We start from the raw sequence: 24,841 nt of genomic DNA, 5'->3' as shown, positions 1-24,841 counted from the left end.
TATATACTATGACTAGAGATGAGCGAATTTACAGTAAATTCGATTCGTCATGAACTTCTCGGCTCGGCAGTTGATAACTTTTCCTGAATAAATTAGTTCAGCTTTCAGGTGTTCCCGTGGGCTGGAAAAGGTGGATACAGTCCTTAGGAGACTCTTTCCTAGGACTGTATCCAACTTTTCTAGCCCACCGGAGCACCGGAAAGCTGAACTAATTTATGCAGGATAAGTCATCAACTGCCGAGCCGAGAAGTTCGTGACGAATCAAATTTACTGTAAATTCGCTCATCTCTAACTATGACCTTTTGTAGTATTAGAAGCCATAGAGACAACGGCAAGTCTCGTTTGTTAGTGATGGAACCAAACTTGATCTTTAAGGTTTTTATCTTTTGTAGCGGAGTTCAGTATTTGGACCAGAGAAGCTGGTGCTGGAGGCCTGTCCATCGCAGTGGAGGGGCCAAGCAAAGCCGAAATTGCTTTTGAGGATAGAAAAGATGGATCCTGTGGTGTGTCCTACATTGTCCAGGAGCCAGGTAGGTTTATACCACAAGCCCAGCTGTACTAAAACTGCTTTGGATAAATCTAGTTTCTCCATTCTTACAGGCCTTGGCTGGGTGTTGTAGTTTTGCAACATCTGGAGGTCCACAATTTGGAGACCACTGACGTAGAGATTTTTATTTTTTTTTTGCAGTAAAAGCACTTAAAGGGCTACTCCCTGGCATTACCACTGTGCAGCTTAACGGACACCCTGTGCTCTGACAGCTTCATTTCCCAGATAAGGGGTTAATTCTGGTCCCTACTGTTTTCTAGTGTGATTGCTGTGTGGGCCCAGAAGGCACTTTCTCTATGTAAGTCTTAGCTACATAAAAAAGGGACTTGCAATCACACTGAAAAGCAGCGGGGACCGGACTATCGGAGAAATATGCTTATCTAGACATCCCCTTTATATCCTGTAACTGGGATTGCTTGATTAATCACAAAAGCAATCTTACGGTATTATATGCCATGTGCAACTAGTGCGTCTATGTGCGCCACCAAATGCTGCAATATAAATACACGCAGCCCTGCCGCTCTGACGCCCCCCGCGCAGCCCTGCCGCTCTGACGCCCCCGCGCAGCCCTGCCGCTCTGACGCCCCCGCGCAGCCCTGCCGCTCTGACGCCCCCGCGCAGCCCTGCCGCTCTGACGCCCCCGCGCAGCCCGTACCCATTGCCTAAGGGTTTCTCACTGAAAGTCAACATGAATCTGTTAGCTGAATATCTGCTGTTCTATGCAGTGGTAATGCTGTCTACATATTGGTAGTATAATCACCTGACAGATCTGTTGTGTTCATTAGCATTATAAATGGATTGCTATATGAATAGAATACTTGTTTTTCTGTCTTAAAATAGAAAATTCAGAACCTTTTTGGTTTAAGAACAATTTGCAAAGTATGTCCCACTGAATGAAGCTTGTTCCTCTGTTGCAGGAGATTATGAAGTTTCCGTCAAGTTCAACGACGAGCACATCCCAGACAGTCCATTCGTTGTTCCTGTGGGTTCTCCATCCGACGACTCTCGCAGACTCACTGTTTCTAGTCTTCAGGTGAGGCACTGGGAAAAACCTTCGCCCTTCATGGTTGGGCAGAGAATCTGTCTCCTGAGCAGCTGTCTAGACCCCAAACTTTCCCTTAGACCAGCTCGGTGCTAAAGTGGACGGCAGAATTTGCTTTGGCATTGACCTGGGTACTTTGTAGTAGTAGAGCATAATCTTGCTCAGATACGGCCCACGCATGGCCCTGATGAAACCTCACTGTAGCATCAATATCACTAACTGTTTATTAAAGGAGATACCCATTGCTGAAAAACTTATCCCCTGACTGCTGGGGCCCCCCACGATCTGTACGGGGCCCCAGCAGCCCACGGGAAGGGGGCGTGTTGACCACTGCAATCTCAGCTCTGCCATAGCGATGTATTGAGGGGGCGTGTCGGCTGCCGCTTCATGCGGTGGTCGACACCCGCTATCTGACCAGCGAGCCGGGCCCCGTACAGGAGATTGCGGGGGCCCCAGCGGTCGGACCCCCCACGATCTGAAACTAATCCCCTATCCTTAGGATAGGGGATACGTTTTTCAGCACTGGACTACCCCTTTAAGTGCAGTGCAAGTGCTGCCATCTACAGGCCATAGTAAGGTTTTACTTCCCTGGTTAACCTTTGACAGATAGGACATTACCACCCAGTGCTCCCCTTCCCACAGCAGGTGCCCAGCTGACTCAGGAGGCTCTCCGTGTGTTTTTCTCGTGTCTTTCTTAAAGGCTTTTAACAGGAAGCGGATCGTGACTTAAACCTGCAAGTGTTTAAAGAGGGAGAGGAAAAATGGATCTGAACCGTGGCTTTGGCTTACTGTGGCATGGCTGATGGACCTTCAGGGTTCTGCTTCGCTTCAAGCTGCTGCTTCCATTTCTATGCACCTTGTTTCTGCAAAAATTCCATTTCATCAGCTACCTGGAGTGTGTCGACATGGTTGACTGGGCCACCCTCATTGTAGAAGGAGAAAATTCACACTCCAATACCTACTTGACAGCTGTCAGAAACCTCTTTGCACCTTTTGGTAAATGAGGACCTGATGCAGTAGTGTCCCCATTCAATCAATCATCCCCTTCCCAATCCTTGGACTGCAGATCACGTATCTACTGATGCATCTTTACATAATACAGTAAGGCCACAGCCAGGTTCTCCTTCACAAGGATCCTCTCCCTCTTTAAACCGCAGCGGGACAGGTAGGTAACAACGGGGGGATCGGCATGGAAACTGAGGGGTGCAAAAAATAAAATGTTGTTTGCAGTGTTTCTAAACCATTTGATGTGCTTTTAGGAGTCAGGGTTAAAGGTCAACCAGCCAGCATCTTTTGCAGTAAGTCTTAATGGTGCCAAGGGAGTTCTAGATGCCAAAGTGCACAGTCCTTCAGGGGCACTGGAGGAATGCTATGTGACGGAGATTGATGAAGGTGAGCGTGTTGTATGGCTACATCAAGGGGCATTATGGAATGTTGAACACATTGGTGCAAAGTTAGATATCTATTTCTAAATTTGGAAAAAAAAAGAAGAAAAATATATATATATCTTTATCTCTCTCTTTCTCTCTCTCTCCCTCTCTTTTTCTCTCTCTCTCTCTCTCTCTCTCTCTCTCTCTCTCTCTCTCTCTCTCTCTCTCTCTCTCTCTCTCTCTCTCTCTCTCTTTCTATCATCTCCAGCTCTCTCTCTAGCTCTCTCTAGCTCTCTCTAGCTCTCTCTCTAGCTCTCTCTAGCTCTCTCTCTAGCTCTCTCTCTAGCTCTCTCTCTAGCTCTCTCTCTAGCTCTCTCTAGCTCTCTCTCTAGCTCTCTCTCTAGCTCTCTCTCTAGCTCTCTCTCTAGCTCTCTCTCTAGCTCTCTCTAGCTCTCTCTAGCTCTCTCTAGCTCTCTCTAGCGCTCTCTAGCGCTCTCTCTAGCGCTCTCTCTAGCGCTCTCTCTAGCGCTCTCTCTAGCGCTCTCTCTAGCGCTCTCTCTAGCGCTCTCTCTAGCGCGCTCTCTCTAGCGCGCTCTCTCTAGCGCTCTCTCTCTAGCGCGCTCTCTCTAGCGCGCTCTCTCTAGCGCTCTCTCTAGCGCTCTCTCTAGCGCTCTCTCTAGCGCTCTCTCTAGCGCTCTCTCTAGCGCTCTCTCTAGCGCTCTCTCTAGCGCTCTCTCTAGCGCTCTCTCTAGCGCTCTCTCTAGCGCTCTCTCTAGCGCTCTCTCTAGCGCTCTCTCTAGCTCTCTCTCTAGCTCTCTCTCTAGCTCTCTCTCTAGCTCTCTCTCTAGCTCTCTCTCTAGCTCTCTCTCTAGCTCTCTCTCTAGCTCTCTCTCTAGCTCTCTCTCTAGCTCTCTCTCTAGCTCTCTCTCTAGCTCTCTCTCTAGCTCTCTCTCTAGCTCTCTCTCTAGCTCTCTCTCTCTAGCATCTCTCGCTCTCTCGCGCTCTCGCTCTCTATAGCATCTCTAGCTCTCGCTCTCTATAGCATCTCTAGCTCTCGCTCTCTATAGCATCTCTAGCTCTCGCTCTCTATAGCATCTCTAGCTCTCGCTCTCTATAGCATCTCCCTCTTTCTCGCTCTCTATAGCATCTCCCTCTTTCTCGCTCCCTCTATAGCATCTCCCTCTTTCTCGCTCCCTCTATAGCATCTCCCTCTTTCTCGCTCCCTCTATAGCATCTCCCTCTTTCTCGCTCCCTCTATAGCATCTCCCTCTTTCTCGCTCCCTCTATAGCATCTCCCTCTTTCTCGCTCCCTCTATAGCATCTCCCTCTTTCTCGCTCCCTCTATAGCATCTCCCTCTTTCTCGCTCCCTCTATAGCATCTCCCTCTTTCTCGCTCCCTCTATAGCATCTCCCTCTTTCTCGCTCCCTCAATTGTATATAATAGAATATAATTGTATATACACACACTATAATTTTTATAAAATATAATTATATGTGTAGTAGTAGGTATTTTTTGCTTTGAGTTCTAAAAGCATTTCTGTAATGTACAGAATTTGCTGTTGCAGAAAGATCTTATTGTGACTTGTATTACGTTTTATATATATATTTTTTTAATATACCCATGTCAAGGGTTTCCAACCTATGAACCTCCAGTTAATGTGGAACTACAGCTCCCAGCATGTCATACAGCCGGTGGCTGTTGTAGTTTTTAAACTGCTTTAGGGCCGGGGTGTTGGACCCACAGACCTGTTATACATCACTCGCCTTCACTTGACACGACTCTTATCCAATACTCCAAACTTTTATTGCAGATAAATATGCTATTCGTTTCATCCCGCGTGAGAACGGCTTGTACCTTGTTGACGTTAAATTCAATGGTTCCCACATCCCTGGCAGTCCATTTAAAGTTCGTGTCGGAGAGCCAGGGCATGGTGGAGATCCAGGAATGGTGTCGGCATATGGACCTGGATTAGAAGGTGGCACCACTGGTAAGTCCTCAGCCCAATCTTTTTGTCTTGTATCCATGATTATAAGGCCTAGGTCTCCATAGTGCGGACCTCTAGATGTTGCAAAACGACAAGTTCCAGCATGCCCGGACAGCCAACGGCTGTCCGGGCATGCTGGAATTTGTAGTTTTGCCACATCTAGAGGTTGACCATTGGTATAAGGTGAACCATGCCAAACTGTGTATTGAAGGAGATATTTGCAATTTGTGACACGTCCTCCCCCCCCCTATTCCAGGAAATGCTGCAGAGTTTATTGTGAACACCACAAACGCAGGTGCCGGAGCTCTGACCGTGACCATCGATGGACCATCCAAAGTGAAAATGGATTGTCAAGAGTGTGCAGAAGGTTACAAAGTCACGTATACACCAATGGCTCCCGGTAGCTACCTGATCTCCATAAAATATGGTGGACCTTATCATATTGTTGGAAGCCCGTTCAAGGCAAAAGTTACTGGTACGTCTTCACCTCCCCCTGATGTCAGAATATGGGCATGCGTTTAGTCTTTCAGGAATAAAGCCGTATTTGGGGAAAATATTGTTTAATCCACTGTAAACAATTCAATGTGCGTGATGATTTCTTGTTAGCAGTGTCGCCTGCAGACATAATCCACATCTGAAGAATCTTGGCTCCAAGCCTGTAACCACTATTTCTTCTTCTAGGGCCCCGCCTGGTGACAAGCCACAGTCTCCACGAGTCCTCCTCAGTCTTCGTAGATTCTGTAACAAAATGCGAGGCCTTCACACAACAAGGGGCCCTCCCAAGGGTGTCATCGGATGCCAGCAAAGTAGTCGCCAAAGGTCTTGGTTTGAACAAAGCTTTTGTAGGGCAAAAGAATTCATTCACAGTAGACTGCAGCAAAGCTGGTGAGTTCCTTATGGTCATGGACTTTTCTTTTTTATTTTTTGTGTTAAGGACAATGCTTTATAAGGTTAAAAATCAGAGGGGTGCAACACTCACAGCAATGGACACCGTGTATTTTAGGCTGGGTTCACATCACGTTTTTCAACTACGGTTCCCGCATACGTTTTCATTAGTGAAAATGTACGGAACGGTATTGAAAACGGTATACATAGGCAAAGCATTGCAAACCGTATGCACCCTCATGCATACGGTTGCGTACGTACGTTTGCTTGCAATACGGTTTATTACAGTACTCCAAACCGTGTTCAACCACGGTTTTGACTCTGGGTTAAAAACCGTATTGCAACCGCATACTTTTTTTAAATTTTTTTTTTTTAACATTGACGTCAATGGGAAACCCACATGTATACGGTTCCATATGGCGAAACCATATGCGTTTTCTTTGCACATGCGCATTTGCATCCTAAAGTCCCCTCCCATTAAAAATGGACAGAATTTTCAAAAACATGTGTTTTTTCAAAATAAAAAAGGACGGAACTGTATGCACTTTTAAAAACAGTATACAGTTTAAAAATGCATATGGTTTACTTTTTCCCCATACTGTTCCATCCGTTTTTTTCCCATACGTTTTTTTTCCGTACATGGGAACCGTGGTTGAAAAACGTGATGTGAACCCAGCCTTACTTGAGCTATACAGATAGTTGACACTTAAAAGGGTGTGAAATGTAGATTTAGGTACTAGCCTGTCAACATCTTCGTTCTTTTAGAATCAAATATGACAGCTCAGAATTCTTAAAGGGCTACTCCAGACAAACTTATCCTCTGGATAAGTTATTTAGTGATCACAAATAGTCCAACCACTGGGTCCCCCTACAACCTCCTGTACGGCACCCCAGCCCCCACCACCTAATGCAGGCTCGGATTGTCCTCCTTAGTGCGCTCCTCAAACACACAGGTGCTTAAAGTCATAGCTCACTCAGGTAGTCACCAGCAGAGACGGGACCCTGTCCAAACCGGTGATTGGCTGAGCGGGCCGTCACTGCTTTACAGCAGGAGTGCGTCTCTGAGGGTGGGGGGCCGGAGCCAGCTGTGGTAAAAAAAAAAAAAAGTAGGTGAGAGACGAGTGTGGGGAGTTGTTCTCATTGGTTGGATCCCCCACAATCAGACACTTCTCCTTCATTCAAACTAGAGAGGATAAGTTTTTTTATTTAGTGGAGCGGCTCTTTAAAGGGGTACTCGGGTGCGCGGGGAAGTTTTCAAATCAACTGGTGCCAGAAAGTTAAACAGATTTGTAATAGTCTTAATCCTTCCAGTACTTATCAGCTGCTGTATGTGCCAGAGGAAGTTGTGTAGTTCTCTCTGCTACCACCTCTGTCCATGTCAGGAACTGTCCAGGGCAGGAGCAAATCTCCATAGCAAACATCTCCTGCTCTGGACAGTTCCGGACAGTGGTGTATGCTTCTTAATCCCAGCAGAATGTGAATTTTTTTTTTCTTTTTTTGCTTACCCAAAACACCCTTTCGTGCAAACTTTTTATGCCAAAAGCTGGGCTAAATTGTTTAATTACCCCCATAAGCTTTCATACATGGCAGACATGGAGGCCTTGGTTTTCCCCCTTTAATATATAATGGCGTTAAACTGCTGGGCGGAGTTCTCTGGTCCTGGAACTTGTGGTTCTGTGCATTTGTATATAGAACAGCTGGCGCCACGAACAGGATCACTGTGACTTGCATGGTCAGTTCAGGGACTAGAACCAGAACCCGTGTTTAGGTAGAATTGATACCAGAAATACAAAATAAGCATCACCGTAACAGTGTCTTGTCTCACCAGGTAACAACATGCTGCTTGTTGGGGTTCACGGACCAAAAACCCCATGTGAAGAAATTGTAGTAAAGCATCTTGGAAACCGGTTGTACAACGTTACGTACCTCCTGAAGGACAAGGGGGATTACATCCTGGTCGTCAAGTGGGGAGATGAGCACATTCCAGGCAGCCCTTACCACGTGTCTGTGCCCTAAACGCCACAGTCCCCTTGTCCTGACTCCAAACCTCCTTCCCTCTGTGTGCGTCTAATGTACAGTTGCCCTACTCTCAGCAGCCCCCCATGTGACTGAGGGCTGAGAGGTTGGCTCGGGTTTGGGGGGGTTTTGCTTAGCTGGTTCCAAGTTTATGCAATGGCCATATTAACCCCCGTGGCACTGAAGGGGCAAAGTGTCAACGGGTGCATTTGGTCATATTATAGGGAAGAGGGATGGTCAGACATGTAGGAGCGCAGCCCTTTGGTGAACTTGACACTTTTATCCTATAATAATTTGAGTCGGCTGCTAAAACAAAAAAAAAAGGTGGTCAAGACCCATCCCTTGCCCTGTCAGGGCTGCTTCTATATGCCACATGCTCCCGTGTGCTGTCTTGTTCCCCCCCCCCCCCCCCCCCCCCCCGTATTTGTTTACATTTGTTTGTTAACCCTTAAACTGTTGTAAGGCATAAGGGATCTCTGAGATGACAATAGGTGTTTCCTAGGAGGGCAGATCACCTAATGAAACATCCAGATAGTAATCAGCCTGTCCATCCCGTAAAAAGCTGTATTTCTATATTTTTCTACAACCTGTGGAGTATTTTCCATGATGAAGCAAATTCACACACAAACCTATTAACCTTTTTAAAGCAACCACTACCTGTTAGAATCCAGATCAATAAAATTTACATTGGCCCTATTTATCTGCAGCAGAATGTTCTGGCCCCTTCAGGTTGGGGGTCTTGACTTGCCCTCCCCCCCCCTTCTTTAGTGTTATATTATGTGTATGTTTTTATGTCGTCCATAGATTGGGTTACTTCTGAGATACTCCATTGGGTTGCTAAGCTGGTTCACCTTCCAAGGGCCATTCCAATTGGATTGCTTCGTTAACCAAATCTTGTCGTTTTTTTTTTCTAAAAAATAGTTTTGTCTTTTTATTTTATTTTTTTGTGCACGACTACAGTACTTTGCTCTTAATGATAACAATAAAAGTCTGCTTTTAATCCTCCTTTTGGGCTTGTGCTTGTTTTGTTAGATTTAGATGTAAACTTGATTTGTATATATAAAAGGCGGCCATGTTTAGGGCTCATTCACACTACGGAATATTCCAGGCAGCAATACCATCGGGAGAGGGTGCCGACAAAACAAGCCGACGCAAGGACCACTTGGAAATGTGTAGTCTCAACAGACGGCAATGCATTTCTGAGCCATTATTCTGGCAGAGTCTGGGGTCTGTAGTGTGAATGGTGCAGCAGAATCCTATTGTGAACAAGGGGAGCTGCTGAACCGTATTTTCCAAGCGGAATTCCATACTGTGAATGGGCCCTTAAAGGGACATATCATTAGAAGTGAAAGGCTGAACAGGCACCCTGCCCCCTCTTACCATGTGGATCTCTTTCCCTTCTGGACGTGCTGCCTTGTGACCCACATTCACACACAAACCCATGTGTAAAAAGTTCCTCTCTGTGTGTAACTCTGCACCGGTCAATTAAAGGGGAATTCCAGGGAAAAACTTATATGTGTGTGTATATATATATATATATATCCAGAAAGTTACAGCTTTGTAAATTACTTCTATTAAAAAATCTTAATCCTTTCAATAATTATCAGCTGCTGAAGTTGAGTTGTTCTTTTTTGTCTGGCAACAGTGCTCTCTGCTGACATCTCTGCTTGTCTCGGGAACTGCACAGAGTAGAAGAGGTTTGCTATGGGGATTTGCTTCTACTTTGGACAGTTCCTGACACAGGTGTCATCAGAGAGCACTTAGACAGAAAAGAACTCAAATTCAGCAGCTCATAAGTACAGAAAGGATTAAGATTTTTTAATAGAAGTAATTTACAATTTTATTTTTCCTGGATAGCCTCTTTCATGCAACACTGGTTTTTGGCCACTGCATGTGAGGGGGTGGTTTTGCCCACATGTGACAATTGCAATAAAAAACCAAGCCCTGGTGACACAGCCTGCCCCCTGAAGCGGGTAGAGAACAGGGTGCGTTACCCTACGTTCAAGAAGTCACCCACCGGAAGCATAGAAAGGGATTTTTTTTTTTTTTTAAGGAATCTTGGCTACAGTTCTTGTTACAAACTGCTGACACTGCCCTAACAGCTCTGTAACAAAGAGACATTTAGTACCTTTTTTTTCATATATCTGCTTGTGTTTCCGTAACCTTCAAAAACTCACTCTGGTGCTAAGTGTCAGGTGTTCCCAAACCCCGGAATGCCTCCTCTCTGCTCCTCCCTAGCTGACTGTAAATGAAGTAGGTACAGGGATGTGAGGGGTAGTGAGGAGGCATTCCTGCCCTCTGCACCAGATAATAAAGACGTCCATAATGTTTAAAACTGCTGAATGCTGTAATGCCTCCTCTCTCCACCTACCATCCCCGAATCTACATGACTGACAGTCGGCTAGGGAGGGGGAGAGAGTAGACGTTGGGAACCACATCTTGACACTTGAGCATTTTTAAAGGGGTACTCCGGAACAGTTTGTTCCAAACGCTGAGCAGCGAACACTGGAGGCGGCACCGGGAGCTAGTGACATCATAGCCCTGCCCCCTCATGCCGTCATGCCCCACCCCCTCAATGCAAGTCTATGGGAGGGGGCGTGACAGCAGTGACATCACTAGCTCCGGCATTCGTAACAGTTTGTTCCAAACGCTGAGCAGCGGCGTACCCCTTTGAAACGTTCTCTGAAAACACAAATTATCTGGTGCAGTGTCAAAGGTGTTCCCAAGCCCCTAAACTCACTCTCTCCCCCCTCCCTAGTCGACGGTCATTCAAGAAGGTACAAAGAGGTTTTAGTACTCCAATGGCTTGGGAACACCTCTTTGACACTTGGCAGCAGATACTAATAGAATTTTTACCATTATGAAAAAGCAAATTGTCAAACAGGTGTTCCCAGTCCCCTGAAGGTCTGAAATGCCTCCTCGCTCGCCCTCCCATCCCTGTACCTGCCTGATTGTCAATCAGCTGGAGGTAGAGTCGCTGGGCATTAAAATTGTATTTAGCCATGTTCACCTGGTGGAATGTCTGCACAGAAAATCTCCGTGCGGACATCTCGCATACAGCTGAAGAGTGCTTGGAAATGTGCCATCCTATAGATTGCTTGGAAATACGCCGGAATCACATGCTGCTGCTGCTGAAATTCTGCAGTATGAACAGGGCAGCAGAATCCCACTTGAAATTGACAACAACAAAAAAAAAATCAATGGCTGCGAAAATGTCCGTGCAGAATATTCATGTGGACATTCTGTTGTGTGAACATAGCCTTTAAGTGTGAGATCTGGAAACAGAACTCAGCTTCCAGCTGACTGTCAATCAAGTTGGTACAGGGATGGAGAGGTGAAGCGAGAAGGCATTCCAGCACTTTAGGGGCTTTGGAACACCCCCTGACCTTTTTAATGTAGCTAAAATGTGTTTATTTTCTGAAGTTTTCCCTTTTTATAGATCGAATAGCCGTTTGACAGTCTTCTTGCCCTAACAGTGTCAGCAGTTTGAAACATGAAAGCTGATGAAAGCGGAATCTAAGCCGGATAGTCACTAGAGATGAGCGAACTTACAGTAAATTCGATTCGTCACGAACCTCTCGGCTTGGCGGTTGCTGACTTTAGCTGCATAAATTAGTTCAGCTTTCCGGTGCTCCGGTGGCTGGAAAAGGTGGATACAGTCCTAGGAAAGAGTCTCCTAGGACTGTATTCACCTTTTCCAGCCACCGGAGCACCGGAAAGCTGAACTAATTTACGCAGGAAAAGTCATCAACTGCCGAGCCGAGAAGTTCGTGATGAATCGAATTTACTGTAAGTTCGCTCATCTCTAATGGTCACCTATGATTGGGTTCACACTTCCCTTATGCAGACATACTTTTACGTCCATGTCACGCCTGCAATTCCCATCCTGATCACTGGTCTGATGACACAGATTGACATCTGACAGATATCCAAGCCAAAATGACAGCTAAGGCAAGTAAAGACAGAATGTGGCTTCTTGGGTTTTTCAGAAAACATTTTCCAGGTTAATAGGCTTCCTATGAATCTTCTGCATGGATGTCATAATGTTTTCATTTGACTTCAGTTTACACCAGTAGTCTCCAAACTGTGGCCCGCCAGCTATTGCAAAACTACAACCCCCAGCATGCCCGGACAGCCGTTGGCTGTCCGGGCATGCTGGGAGTTGTAGTTTTGCAACAGCTGTAGGACCACAGTTTTGGAGACCACTGGTTTAGGCCCTGCTTTTAGCCTTCGTGTGATCCTGAGCCACCAGATATCCCTACGGTGTCTCTTTAGCTCTAACAAGCTTTACTATGTTACATTTATGACAGATAAATGCAGAGGGTTCCTTCCGGCAGCTTTTGTAGCTGTTAAAGGGGTACTCCGGTGGAAAACTTTTTTTTTTTATTTTTTTTTTTTTTTTATTAACTGGTGCCAGAAAGTTAAACAGATTTGTAAATAACTTCTATTAAAAAATCTTAATCCTTCCAGTACTTATTAGCTGCTGGGATCCAGGAAGGAAAAGGAAATCCAGCTCCCCAGAAAAATATAGAATGATGGTATAAAAACACATCCTTTAAAAATCAATGAGATGGTGAGAATTAAAAGCATAGATGGAAAAGCCGACTCGTTTCGAACCATATGGTTCTTAGTCTTTTTTTTTTTTTTTTCATGTACTTTTTATTAGCTGCCGAATACTAAAGAGGAAATTCTTTTCTTTTTAGAACAGTGTTCTCTGCTGACATCTCTGTCCATTTTAAGAACTGTCCAGAGAGCACTGTGGTCATGATGTCAGCAGAGAGCTCTGTGTTCCAAAAAGTAAAGAATTTCCTCTGTAGTATTCAGCAGCTAATAAGTACTGGAAGGATTAAATGGGCACTGTCACCAACTTTATTATTTGATATGTTGTAGTACTTATGTACTACAACATATCTGTAATATATTTTCATTATTTATTTTTTCATTTTCATGGTGAATTTTATGTTTGAAAACCGGCCACTAGGGGTCTCCCTCCTAGTGGCCGGCTGCAGCACGGCGTGATGTCACGCCTCAATTCAGACCGATTGCAGCCGGGCAATCAGTCCTTATTCATTTACACTGCGGTCGCTTCCTGCCTGTCAGACAGGCGGGAGCGAGCGCATTGGCTCCCGGCCACTGGCTGGGAGGCCGCTGCCCCTGCACGCCCGCTGCCGGACTCTGCAGTGTCAGTAAGTATGGAGGAGAGATATTTAGGGGAGTTGGTGGTTATAACGGGGGTTGTAGGAGACTGGGGTACCGGGTTTCAGAAGGGGGGGGGGGTGTGTGACGGAGGGAACGGGGTAGCGCCGCATGGCACTAACTTATAGTTCATCTACACAGGGTGCCTCCAGCTGTTTCACTACTACAACTCCCAGCATGCCCTGACAGCCAATAGATGTCAGGGCAAGCTGGAAGTTTTAGAGGTGAAACAGCTGTAGGCACCCTGTGTAGATGAACTAAGGGTGGAAATGGCGCCATACCTGTCCCTCAGGTTGTGTTGTGGTATTACAACTTCTCTTCATTCATTTCAATGGTTCTGAGCATGCTCAGAAGTAAAAACGGATTAAAAAAAAATGGATGCAAACGGATGACCTTAAAGGCTCATCCGTTTTCCATAGACTTCAATGTTAAATTTACTGTATACGTTTTTTTCTTCAGTTTTTTTGATGGAAGAAAAAATACTGCATGTGCCGTTTTTTCTGCCTCCAAAAAAACGGAAATAAGTGCAGACGGGTACAAACGGATGTAAGCGGATTGTAAAAAAAAAAATCCCATTGACCTGAATGGGATTTTTTTTTTTAAACTGTTTTCAATCCGTTTACAGCCTGCAAGAACGGAACCGAAACGGGGATAAAAAAAAAGCGGGGACAGACGGCCGTGTGAACGCACCCTTAGGGAACACAACATGCGCTGTAAGGGTGCATTCACACGCTTGTAACTAGCAGTGGATTTTCTGCTGCGGGAAATACGCTGCAAGTTACGCTACCATTGATTTAAAGGAGTCCACAGACAGTCCGCAATAGTGTCAGATTTGCGGACTGTCGGCGGACCCATTCAAATGAATGGTAGCGTAACTCGCAGCGGAAAATCCGCTGCTAGTTACTAGCGTGTGAACGCACCCTAAGAGGATGTATTATAGCCGTATATACCATGGAAAATGGCTGGAAATATATGATCAGTATTTGTATCTGCCTTAATGACATTAAATAGTCAGAGTGGTGCAGTTGCCCATAGCAACCAATTAGATGGCGTCTTTCATTTTCCAGAGACCTTTTTAAAAATGAAAGAAGCGAACTGGTTGCTATGGGCAACTGCACCACTCTTGCTCTACACAGGTTTTGATTAATCTCCCCCTTTTGTTTTTTTAGGAGTCAATGTAAGAGGTAGCAGAAATGTTCTTTATGGTATAATGCTACATAACATACAGGACTGCGTACAGCAACAAATACTCCGGGCCAAAGAGGCAGCGTGGAGAGTTCTGGGGTGAGTGTAAGGCAGAGGTCTTTAAAGGGGTACTCCGGTGGAAAACTTAATTTTTTTTAAACTGATGCCAGAAAGTTAAACAGATTTCTAAATGACTTCTATTAAAATTTTTTAATCCTTCCAGTAGTTATTAGCGGCTGTATACTACAGAGGAAATTCTTTTCTTTTGGGATTTCTTTTCTATCTGACCACAGTGCTCTCTGCTGACACCTCTGTCCATGTCAGGAACTGTCCAGAGCAGGAGAGGTTTGCTATGGGGATTTTCTCCTGCTCTGGACAGTTCCTGACATGGACAGGGGTGTCAGCAGAGAGCACTGTGGCAATGACAGAAAAGAAATCCAAAAAGAAAATAATTTCCTCTGTAGTATACAGCCGCTAATAAGTACTGGAAGGATTAAGATATTTTTAATAGAAGTCATTTACAAATCTGTTTAACTTTCTAGCATCAGTTGATTTAAATAATAAAAAGTGTTCCACCGGAGTACCGCTTTAACCTGTGTCCCTGCAGCTGTTGCAAAACTACAACTCCCAGCATGCCCAGACAGCCAACGGCTGTCTGGGCATGCTGGAAGTTGTAGTTTTGCAATGGCCGAAGGGACACAGGTTGGATACTTCTGCAGGTGCGGGCATGTTTTTGTGCGATGCAGTAGTTGTGTATGGCCAATGTCATACAATGGGTCCGCTCCCATTGTCTTCCCCCATAGGATGACGGATTTGTCCTGTAATTTTTGTTCCAGTCTTAATTTCGATCTTTCGGTTCCAGTTATTGCTGGTACTTTTTCCAGATATGTGAAGGTCTCTTCTTGCACCTCTGTCCACGTGACCTCGCTTTCTTCTACGTAGCCACGGTTCAAGTATCAGCTGCTCACGACGGGGAGCACAGAACGCACGATCTGTCTATAGAATGCTGTAGGTCGTCCATGTGATGGCGGCCGGACGAATCTGCGCGCTCCCTGGGACGTAACCTCCGACATCATGGGTATCCATAGTCATCATCTCCTCTTGCTTCCTCTACATCCATGTGAAGCAACGGCCGGGTGCAATGATGCTGCTCTCAATGAACTGACAGGGACACGGTACATCGAGGACCCCGGTGTGACCGGCGTCGCGGGCCCGCGGGAGTTGTCCGGAGGTGAGGAGACGCACGTAACAGGCACTGGCTATGATCAGTAGCTGCCGAGCCATCACCTGCAGAAATTACATTGGTTCCAATGAGATTTGGTTAGTGCGGACACAGGAAAACACATGCAGCGCAATTTCTGGGACAAGTTTCAACCGAGCTATGAGACTGTGAGTTGCAGGACAAGCGCGGGTGGAGGTTTGAATTACGCTGCATTGCTAACTATCAATTTAAAGGGGTACTCCGGTGGAAAACGTTTTATTTTATTTTATTTTTATTTTTTTTATGAACTGGTGCCAGAAAGTTACAGATTTGTAAATTACTTCTATTAAAAAAAAATCTTAATCCTTCCAGTACTTATCAGCTGCTGTATTCTCCACAAGAAGTTATTTTCTTTTTTAATTTCCTTCTGTCTGACCACAGTGCTCTCTGCTGACCCCTTTGTCCATGTCAGGAACTGTCCAGAGCAGGAGAGGTTTGCTATAGGGATTTTTTTTTTCCTGCTCTGCACAGTTCCTGACATGGACAGAGGTGTCAGCAGAGAGCACTGTGGTCGTGACAGAAAAGAAATCCAAAATAAAAAGAATTTCCTCTGTAGCATACAGCCGTCAATAAGTACTGGAAGGAGTAAGATTTTTTTAATAGAAGTCATTTACAAATCTGTTTAACTTTCTGGCACCAGAAAAAGTTTTCCGGTGGAGTACCCCTTTAAGGAAGTGATTTACAAATATGTTAGGAATCTCATGGAGAGAAGTTGTTTGAAATAACAGTGACCATTAAAGCGAATCATAGACATTATTAAAGGGGTATTCCAGGATTTTTTATTTTATTTGACTATGCTACAGGGGCTGTAAAGATTCCAATACCGCTCCAAACTCCATAAGGATAATAGGCGCTGCCAGTAGGTGAGCCGGTCCGGTTTCGTAACGCGTAGCATGTTTTAATAAAATACGTTTTTATTATCACCCCTGGATCACCTACTGGCAGCGCCTATTATCCTTCGTGGAGTTTGGAGCGGTATTGGAATCTATTATTATTGGAATTTGCACAACCGTTTTAGGTAGGTTAACCCTTGGCTCACCTATTTATAATTTCTTATGCTGAAGATGTCACGCGAGCGAGCGCTTTTGTCTTATACTACAGGGGCTGTAAAGTTAGTGTAGTTCATAATATAGTGTTTGTACCTGTGTGTGACGGTTTTCTCACAATTCTTGTGATTTTCCCCCAAATATTTATTTTTATCAGCATACAAAATGACTGTTGTCTCAGGTTGCAATTGCGGCCGAGACCTGACATCACTAGTCAGCTGATGACAGGGAGCCTGTCTGCTTCAATGGGTGGAGGGATCAATCTGCAACTAATGCAACAGCTGTAGGCACCCTGATTGAAAACCACAGGTCTTTTGAATGGATGCAGCTCATTTATGTTTCAATGGGTGGGGTGGCTGATGTGTGGGAGGGAGGAAAGTGGAATTCTGGGATTTGTAGGCAAAAGAAGAAAACTCAAACAGGAAATACCAGTTCATAAAAAGCTAGTCACAGTGTTATGGTAATCTCACAACATAGCCATTTATCCCCAAGACAAGCGCAGATCCTTCCTAAGTATGTCCATTACTGCCTGCCGGGTACGTACTAAAATCACCTTATGGTGGAGAACCCCTTTAACTAATCCATTATAACTACTTTCCATTTCACTCACTTCTGGATGACTACGAGGAATAAGTGGAATCTTCTTGTTGCACAGAACAGGTTTCTGCCTGGAACCACTGGCCAGCAGGGGGCTCTCTTCTGTCGTATTGTCCACATGACCACCTTGCGCCAATGCAGGGTCAGCAGGGGTTTCTATGAAGATAAATAGCTGGTCCAAGAACATTCTGAGGTCACTCTGCATATATATAAAGCCATATTAGAAACCGTACACAGAAAAAACACAATTCCACATTAGAGCTATCGATTGTATATGTCAGTGTTTCCCAACCAGAGTGCCTCCAGCTGTTGCAAAACTACAACTCCCATCATGCCCCGGACAGCCTTCGGCTGTGCGGGCATGCTGGGAGATGTAGTTTTGTAGTGACATTTCTATAGTGGTGCAAATTTGTCACGCAAGAGCTGTCTCACACAGCTTTTCTAGGCTCCTGAATGGCAAATCTGCTTATAGCTGTGTGACAGTCAGACCCTGTAACGATAACAGTCGAGTCAAGAGTCATTACAGGGTCTGAGTGTCATACACATGTTTTCCAGGCTCCTGAATGGCACATCTGCTTAATAGAGCAACCACGCGGCCGTCATTGCAGGGAATAATATATATTTTCTGAAGCAGATATGCCATTCAGGAGCATGGAAAAGCTCGGGCAGATATTCTCACGGGCGAACTTCAGAAATCATAGAATAATCCCTGCAATGGCGGCCACATGGTTACTGTTAAGCAGAGGTGGCATTCAGGAACTTGGGAAAGCTGTGGCATAGTGTTAAAGGGGTTAGGAAGCCAGAGGTGGTGTTTTTTTTTTTTGCGTAAATGGGAGCGGACAGGATTGGAAGCACAGGAGTGAGCAGTAATGGTTAGAAAGCGGGATTAAAGGGGTATTACAGGAAAAAACTTTTTTTTTATATATCAACTGGCTCCAGAAAGTCAAACAGATTTGTAAATTACTTCTAGTAAAAAAATCTTAATCCTTTCAGTACTTATGAGCTGCTGAAGTTGAGTTGTTCTTTTCTGTCTAAGTGCTCTCTGATGACACGTGTCTCGGGATCTGTCCAGAGTAGAAGCAAATCCCCATAGCAAATCTCTTCTGCTCTGTGCAGTTCCTGAGACAGACAGAGATGTCAGCAGAGAGCACTTTTGCCAGACAGAAAAGAACAACTCAACTTCAGCAGCTGATAATTATTGGAAGGATCAAGATTTTTTAATAGAAGTAATTTACAAATCTGTTTAAATTTCTGGAGCAGATAGATAGATAGATTAATAGATAGATTAGATTAATAGATACCGTAGATTAATAGATAGATAGATGATAGAGAGATAGAGATAGATATAGATATATAAACTTTTTTTTTCCTGGAATACCCCTTTAAAGGGGTACTTTGGTGAAAAACAAATGTTTTCAGATCAACTGGTGCCAGAAAGTTAAACAGATTTGTAATTTACTTCTAGTTAAAAATCTTAATCCTTCAGTACTTATCAGCTGCGGTATGCTCCAGAGATAGTTGTGTAGTTCTTTCCAGTCTGACCACAGTGCTCTCTGCTGCCACCTCTGTCCGTGTCAGGAACTGTCCAGAGCAGGAGAGGTTTGCTAAAGGGATTTGCTTCTACTCTGGACAGTTCCTGACACAAACAGAGGTGGCAGCAGAGAGCAGACTGGAAAGAACTACACAACTTCCCCCTTGAGCATACAGCAGCTGATAAGTACTGGAAGGATTAAGATTTTTTTTTTATAGAAGTAATTTACAAATCTGTTTAACTTTCTGCCACTGGTTGGTTTGAAACAGGAGTGCCGATTTTAATGAACATTCCCACGCAGGGCTCTACTCATAGTATTTTCCAAACTGTGTGCCTCCAGCTGCTGCAAAACTACAACTCCAGCATGCCCCGGACAGCCGATGGCTGTCCGGGCATGCTGGGAGTTGTAGTTTTGCAACAGCTGGAGGCACCTAGGTTGGGAAACACTGGGTCTAGACTGCAGTTTCTTCTTACCTCACTCATGTTGGCTAAGCGCTGGGTTAGTTTCTGGTGGCAGCCCCACAAATGGAAGTATATGAAGCAGAGCTGGATGACGAATTTAAGGAAATATTTTATTTGATGTGGTAAATAGGTTCTGCTTCGTGCCTAAATCATTCTATGTAAGTGCTGAGCCCATGCTGTGAACTCTGACATCCAGGAACCTCTACAATCTACAGAATCATTTTACTTTGCTAAGTGCTGCTGGAGGATTATCGGGTTTCGCATTCTTTATCGTCAGTGACCCGAATAGTCAGGATTTTTATAGCCGACCATGGTACGAACAACATAATTGAAATTTATTTTTCCGCTATAAACCACAAACATCTACACACATAAATATGTATAAGGAAAAAAATAAAAATAACAATAATAAAATAATAATCCCGGAATGCTTGCTGCTCTTTTTTATTATTTTTATATATAATATATATATATATTATATATATATATATATATATATAATATATATATTTTTTATATATATATATATATATATATATATATATATATATATATATATATTTTTTTTTTTTAATAGAGAATGTAGAGGTTCTTGTGCTCCACCTTTTTTTGCTGATGTGGCAGCTAGAGATGAGCGAATTTACATTTTCGATTCGTCACGAACTTCTCGGCTCGGCAGTTGACTTATCCTGCATAAATGAGTTCAGCTTTCCGGTGCTCCGGTGGGCTGGAAAAGGTGGATACAGTCCTAGGAGACTCTTTCCTAGGACTGTATCTACCTTTTCCAGCCCACCGGAGCACCTGAAAGCTGAACTAATTTATGCAGGAAAAGTCAGCAACCGCCGAGCCGAGAAGTTCGTGACAAATCGAATTTACTGTAAATTCGCTCATCTCTAGTGGCAGGCATGGGATATGCTCCAGTTTCATTTATAAATGCATAGGTTTTGTAATGTAGCCTACATTTCCCATGAATCTGCTAGCTGAGGGTGTGGTGTTCGATTACTGCAGCTGATCATCTCATCAGGCTGCCAGTGCTGGAGATCACCCAGGTGAACTCAGACTCGTAAGTGGGTGGGGGGTTCATTTCGCTCTGTTCAGTTTTCATGCGGTTTCTATCTTAAAGTGCGTTTTTTAGAGAAATAATGTAGAGGTTCTTGTGTACGCCCTTTTGCTCGCCTTTTTTTTTGCTGATGTGGCAGGCATGGGATATGCTCCAGTTTCATTTACAAATGCATAGGTTTTGTAATGTAGCCTACATTTCCCATTAATCCGCTAGCTGATGGTGTGGTGTTCGATTACTGCAGCTGATCATCTCATCAGGCTGCCAGTGCTGGAAATCACCCAGGTGAACTCAGACTCATAAGTGGGTTGGGGGGTGGGGGGGGGGGAGGGGGTCATTTCGCTCTGTTCAGTTTTCGTGCGGTTTCTTCCTCAAAGTGTGTTTTTTTGAGAAATATTGCCGTGAGGAGAAAGTGATTTGACCCGTGATCACAATTGAGGTGTTTTATGAAGATATAAAGTCTTAAGTTTAGACTGTGTTTAAATGTTGATTTTGTACAGTATTTGTCCACACTCTTTTACGACATTTTGTCTGTTTTTGCACCAATTTTCCAACATTCTCATAAAAATTACTTTTTTACCATATTTTGCCCAATTGCGGTACAATATCTCAATTTTTGCCATGATTTGGAGAAAATCACAAAAAAAAAAAAAAAACTCGGGGAGGTGTATAACTATTATATATCCTGATCCCATAGAGATAGCAGCAGTATACAGATTTAGCTAGAGGAGAGGATGTATAAATAGTAGTTATACACCTCCTTCTCCAGTTCTATCTATATACTGCTGCTGTTATCTCTATGGGATCTGGATATATAGTAGTTATAGACCTCCTCTCAAACTCTATCTGTATACTGCTGCTATCTCTATGGGATCAGGATATATAGTAGATATCCTCATCCCATAGAGAAGGCAGCAGAAGTTTTCGGATAGAGCTGGAGGGGACGTGTAAAATTACTATATATCCAGATCCCATAGAAATAACAGCAGCAGTATATAGATAGAGCTGGAGGGGACATGTATAACTACTATATATCCACATTCCATAGAGCAGTGTTTCCCAACCAGGGTGCCTTCGGATGTCTGAGCATGCTGGTAATTGTAGTTTTGCAACAGCTAGGGGCCTCCTAGTTAGGAAACAGTGCCATAAAGATAGCAGATGAAGCTGGGAGGGGTCTGTAGGGGATGATGTCACCCTGTAGTCCACAGGAAGACTGAGTCAGACTGGTGATCACATGACCTAGTTACAGTAACACATAGATGCAGCTGTGCTTGAATAAAACAAATGACGCTGTATGACTAGTAATGGTGAGTGTGAATTCCATTCCCGTGAAGCATTTATCATAACAAGGTGAAGGATACAGAAGGAACAATGTGACAACCTCTCGATCGGTCGCTGAGACCCAACAGGACATTGTACTCCATGAAGATCTCGTTGGCCGCCGCCAGTCTTATATCGGTGTTGACATTTATCTATGGTGATGGAGAGAGGATTAATGAGATATTGTAGACTCTTGTAGAATGTACCCCCCCTCTTATCTCAGATGGTCACCCTCACCTTCTTCTGGTGCTTGTTGATGGCATAGATAACCACAATGGTGACAACGGCAGCGGTTATGGTGACGGGTATACTGGTCACCCAGCTATGGCCATTGGAGAATATCTGTGCAGTGGAGTAGAGATTGATCCAAATGGAGGTATATATGACCTAGAAGGGAATGTAGGAATCACGAGCAGTTAGAACAAGACATACCTGTCATTTTAGGTAACCCTTCAGGATAAGCTAGAGTGTGTGTACATTAGGAGTGGCTCTATTTCTGCCCATTATATAATGTGTAAATGGCATTTTTTTTACTTGTTATCCCCTCTGAAAGTCCCTGACCTGATGGGTTAATCCTGACCTCTATGATGCCTCCCCCCCCCCCCCGCATACATTGCACAAACAAAAGAGAGAATCTTGCCCTCTATATCTCCATAGCACACTCTCAGAATGAGCAGCATGTAAGACATTATAGAGGAGTACAGAGCAGTGTAAGCTGTGAATCCAGCACTGGGATTAGATACAAGAACTAAAGCTTTCAACAGCCTTGTCCATGTGCTTCTGCATCACTCCACTGCTCCCTCCTCCTCCCCGAACTTTTATGGGCAACAACTCTCAGTGAGCTGATCCTTAAAGGGCTACCCCGTTGGAAAATATATATATTTTTTAAATCAACTGGTGCCAGAAAGTTAAACAGATTTGTAAATTATTTCTATTTAAAAATCGTAATCCTTCCAGTACTTATCAGCTGCTGTATATTCCAGAGGAAGTTATTTTCTTTTTGAATTTCTTTTCCGTCTGACCACAGTGCTCTCTGCTGACACCTCTGTCCATGTCAGGAACTGTCCAGAGCAGGAGAGGTTTGCTATGGGGATTTGCTCCTGCTCTGGACAGTTCCTGACATGGACAGAGGTGTCAGCAGAGAGCACTGTGGTCAGACAGAATAGAAATTCAAGAAGAAAAGAACTTCCTCTGGAGTATACAGCAGCTGATAAGTACTGGAAGGATTAAGATTTTTAAATAGAAGTAATTTACAAATCTGTTTAACTTTCTGGCACCATTTGATTGAAAAAACATCTCAAGTCTGTCTTTTTTTTTTTTAAGTGAATTGTGAGTTTTTGTGCTTCTTCATTAAGTTTCATGTATCTAATTAGGTATGTGCTGAAAGGCTAGTGACCATTTAAAAGTGATGTCCTTGGATCTAAGAAGTTACATACTTGCTCCACTCCAATTTTACCTCCATGGGGACATGACCTGATAGCCTCCCCACAGTTTGTAGGGAAGAGGACTATGTTTCGACTGCCACATGTGGGCAACCATGACAAAACGCGGTGGCTAATGACCTCGGTGCGTTACGTCCTGATAACACTGTGGGCACTGTCTCGCTTACGTGTGGTAGTTGCAACATAATACATAGTCTGGCCAAATGGTTTGCCCCCTATCAGGTGGTATTGCTATAGAGTCAGAAGTGGAGCATAACTCCTGTATCTCCACTGAACTGTCCACCAGCTTCCATCTTTCAATTGTACGATACAAATGCTTAAAGGGGTACTCCACGGGAAAAAAAAAAATTTTTTAATCAACTGGTGCCAGAAAGTTACAGATTTGTAAATTATTTCTATTCAAAAATCTTAATCCTTCCAGTACTTCTTAGGGGCTGTATACTACAGAGGAAATGCTTTTCTTTTTGGATTTCTCTTATGTCACGACCACAGTGCTCTCTGCTGACCTCTGCTGTCCATTTTAGGAACTGTGCAGAGCAGCATGGGGATTTTCTCCTGCTCTGAACAGTTCCTAAAATGGTCAGCAGAGGGGTACTCCACTGGAAAAAAAAAATATAAAATTTTAATCAACTGGTGCTAGAAATTTAAACAGATTTGTAAATGACTTCTATAAAAAAAAAATCTTAATCCTTACAGTACTTATCGGCTGCTGTTATGATCCACAGGAAGTTCTTTTATTTTTGAATTTCCTTTGTCTGACCACAGTGCTCTCTGCTGACACCTCTGTCCATTTTAGGTACTGTCCAGAGCAGGATAGGTTTTCTATGCGGATTGGCTCCTATTATGAACAGTTCCTAAAATGGACAGAGGTGTCAGCAGAGAGCACTGTGGTCAGACAGAAAGGAAATTCAAAAATAAAAACTTCCTGTGGATCATAACAGCAGCTGATAAGTACTGGAAGGATTAAGATTATTTTCAAATCTGTATACTAAAGAGAAATCCAAAAAATAAATGCATTTCCTCTGATGTCATGACCACAGTGCTCTCTGCTGACCTCTGCTGTCCATTTTAGGAACTGTCCAGAGCAGCATATGTTTGCTATGGGGATTTTCTCCTGCTCTGGACAGTTCCTAAAATGGACAGCAGAGGTCAGCAGAGAGCACTGTGGTCATGACATCAGAGGAAATGCATTTATTTTTTGGATTTCTCTTTAGTATACAGCCCCTAAAAAGTACTGGAAGGATTAAGATTTTTTAATAGAAGTGATTTACAAATCTGTTTAACTTTCTGGCACCAGTTGATTTATAAAAAAAAAAAAAAAACATTTTTCAATGGAGTACCCCTTTAACGAATTAGGATGTTACCTCCTAAGAACTTCTGCTTCCCATATGCCCTATCACGCCATATGGCAGTGTTTCCCAACCAGGGTGCCTCCATCTGTTGCAAAACTACAACTCCCAGCATGTCCGGACAGCCATCGGCTGTAGTTTTGCAACAGCTGGAGGCACCCTGATTGGGAAACACTGCCATATGAACCCTATAGAGCTCTATATGAACAACTCTTTTCCGAACCCTCCTCACATGACAAGAACGGCCATCCATAAGAATCTGCAGCGGGGCCACAGCTGAGGATACTGGCAGTGGACCCCATCGCTGATCGCCAGCTGATCATCCTGGGGGGGGGGGGGGGGGGGGGGGGGGGGGGCGGCACACTTTTTAATGGAGTTTTCTTTTCTCTGATAAGAATTATTTCAGAATAAATCTAAACTTGAGAAAATAAATATCCCGCTATAAACGCTGGTGTACAATGAACGGTTTTGATCCGGGAGCCCAGAGCTGCTCAGTGCCAGTTCACATTATACCGATCGTCTCGAAACGAAGAGCAGCTCGTTCACT

The 24,841-nt window shown here is 44.1% G+C and overlaps 2 protein-coding genes across 13 annotated transcripts in view; one reads left to right on the top strand and one right to left on the bottom strand.

Moving 5' to 3' along the window:
• The window catches only part of FLNA (filamin A), a 155,116-nt gene extending 146,266 nt beyond the window's left edge, over positions 1 to 8,850 (top strand). For all 4 annotated transcript variants that reach the window (XM_056538301.1, XM_056538302.1, XM_056538303.1 and 1 more), the window contains 7 exons: positions 393 to 530; positions 1,465 to 1,580; positions 2,849 to 2,981; positions 4,771 to 4,947; positions 5,201 to 5,419; positions 5,626 to 5,829; positions 7,658 to 8,850. In XM_056538301.1, the coding sequence (XP_056394276.1) occupies positions 393 to 530; positions 1,465 to 1,580; positions 2,849 to 2,981; positions 4,771 to 4,947; positions 5,201 to 5,419; positions 5,626 to 5,829; positions 7,658 to 7,845 (1,175 nt within the window). In that variant the 3' untranslated portion in view covers positions 7,846 to 8,850. The remainder of the gene's footprint in view (positions 1 to 392; positions 531 to 1,464; positions 1,581 to 2,848; positions 2,982 to 4,770; positions 4,948 to 5,200; positions 5,420 to 5,625; positions 5,830 to 7,657) is intronic.
• A 6,063-nt stretch (positions 8,851 to 14,913) lies between these two features.
• The window catches only part of TMEM268 (transmembrane protein 268), a 31,113-nt gene continuing 21,185 nt past the window's right edge, over positions 14,914 to 24,841 (bottom strand). For 8 of the 9 annotated variants that reach the window (XM_056540014.1, XM_056540016.1, XM_056540019.1 and 5 more), the window contains exons 5-9: positions 21,741 to 21,890; positions 21,545 to 21,655; positions 19,136 to 19,207; positions 17,144 to 17,329; positions 14,914 to 15,513 (exon numbers count right to left, since the gene is read on the bottom strand). In XM_056540014.1, coding sequence (XP_056395989.1) covers positions 15,337 to 15,513; positions 17,144 to 17,329; positions 19,136 to 19,207; positions 21,545 to 21,655; positions 21,741 to 21,890 — 696 coding nt within the window. In that variant the 3' untranslated portion in view covers positions 14,914 to 15,336. The remainder of the gene's footprint in view (positions 15,514 to 17,143; positions 17,330 to 19,135; positions 19,208 to 21,544; positions 21,656 to 21,740; positions 21,891 to 24,841) is intronic. The other variant, XM_056540022.1, reaches the window with a different exon arrangement.

Source organism: Hyla sarda, chromosome 9 (genome assembly GCF_029499605.1).
Source record: "Hyla sarda isolate aHylSar1 chromosome 9, aHylSar1.hap1, whole genome shotgun sequence".
NCBI classification, from domain to species: domain Eukaryota; kingdom Metazoa; phylum Chordata; class Amphibia; order Anura; family Hylidae; genus Hyla; species Hyla sarda.
This window is presented reverse-complemented; position numbering and strand designations above follow the sequence as displayed.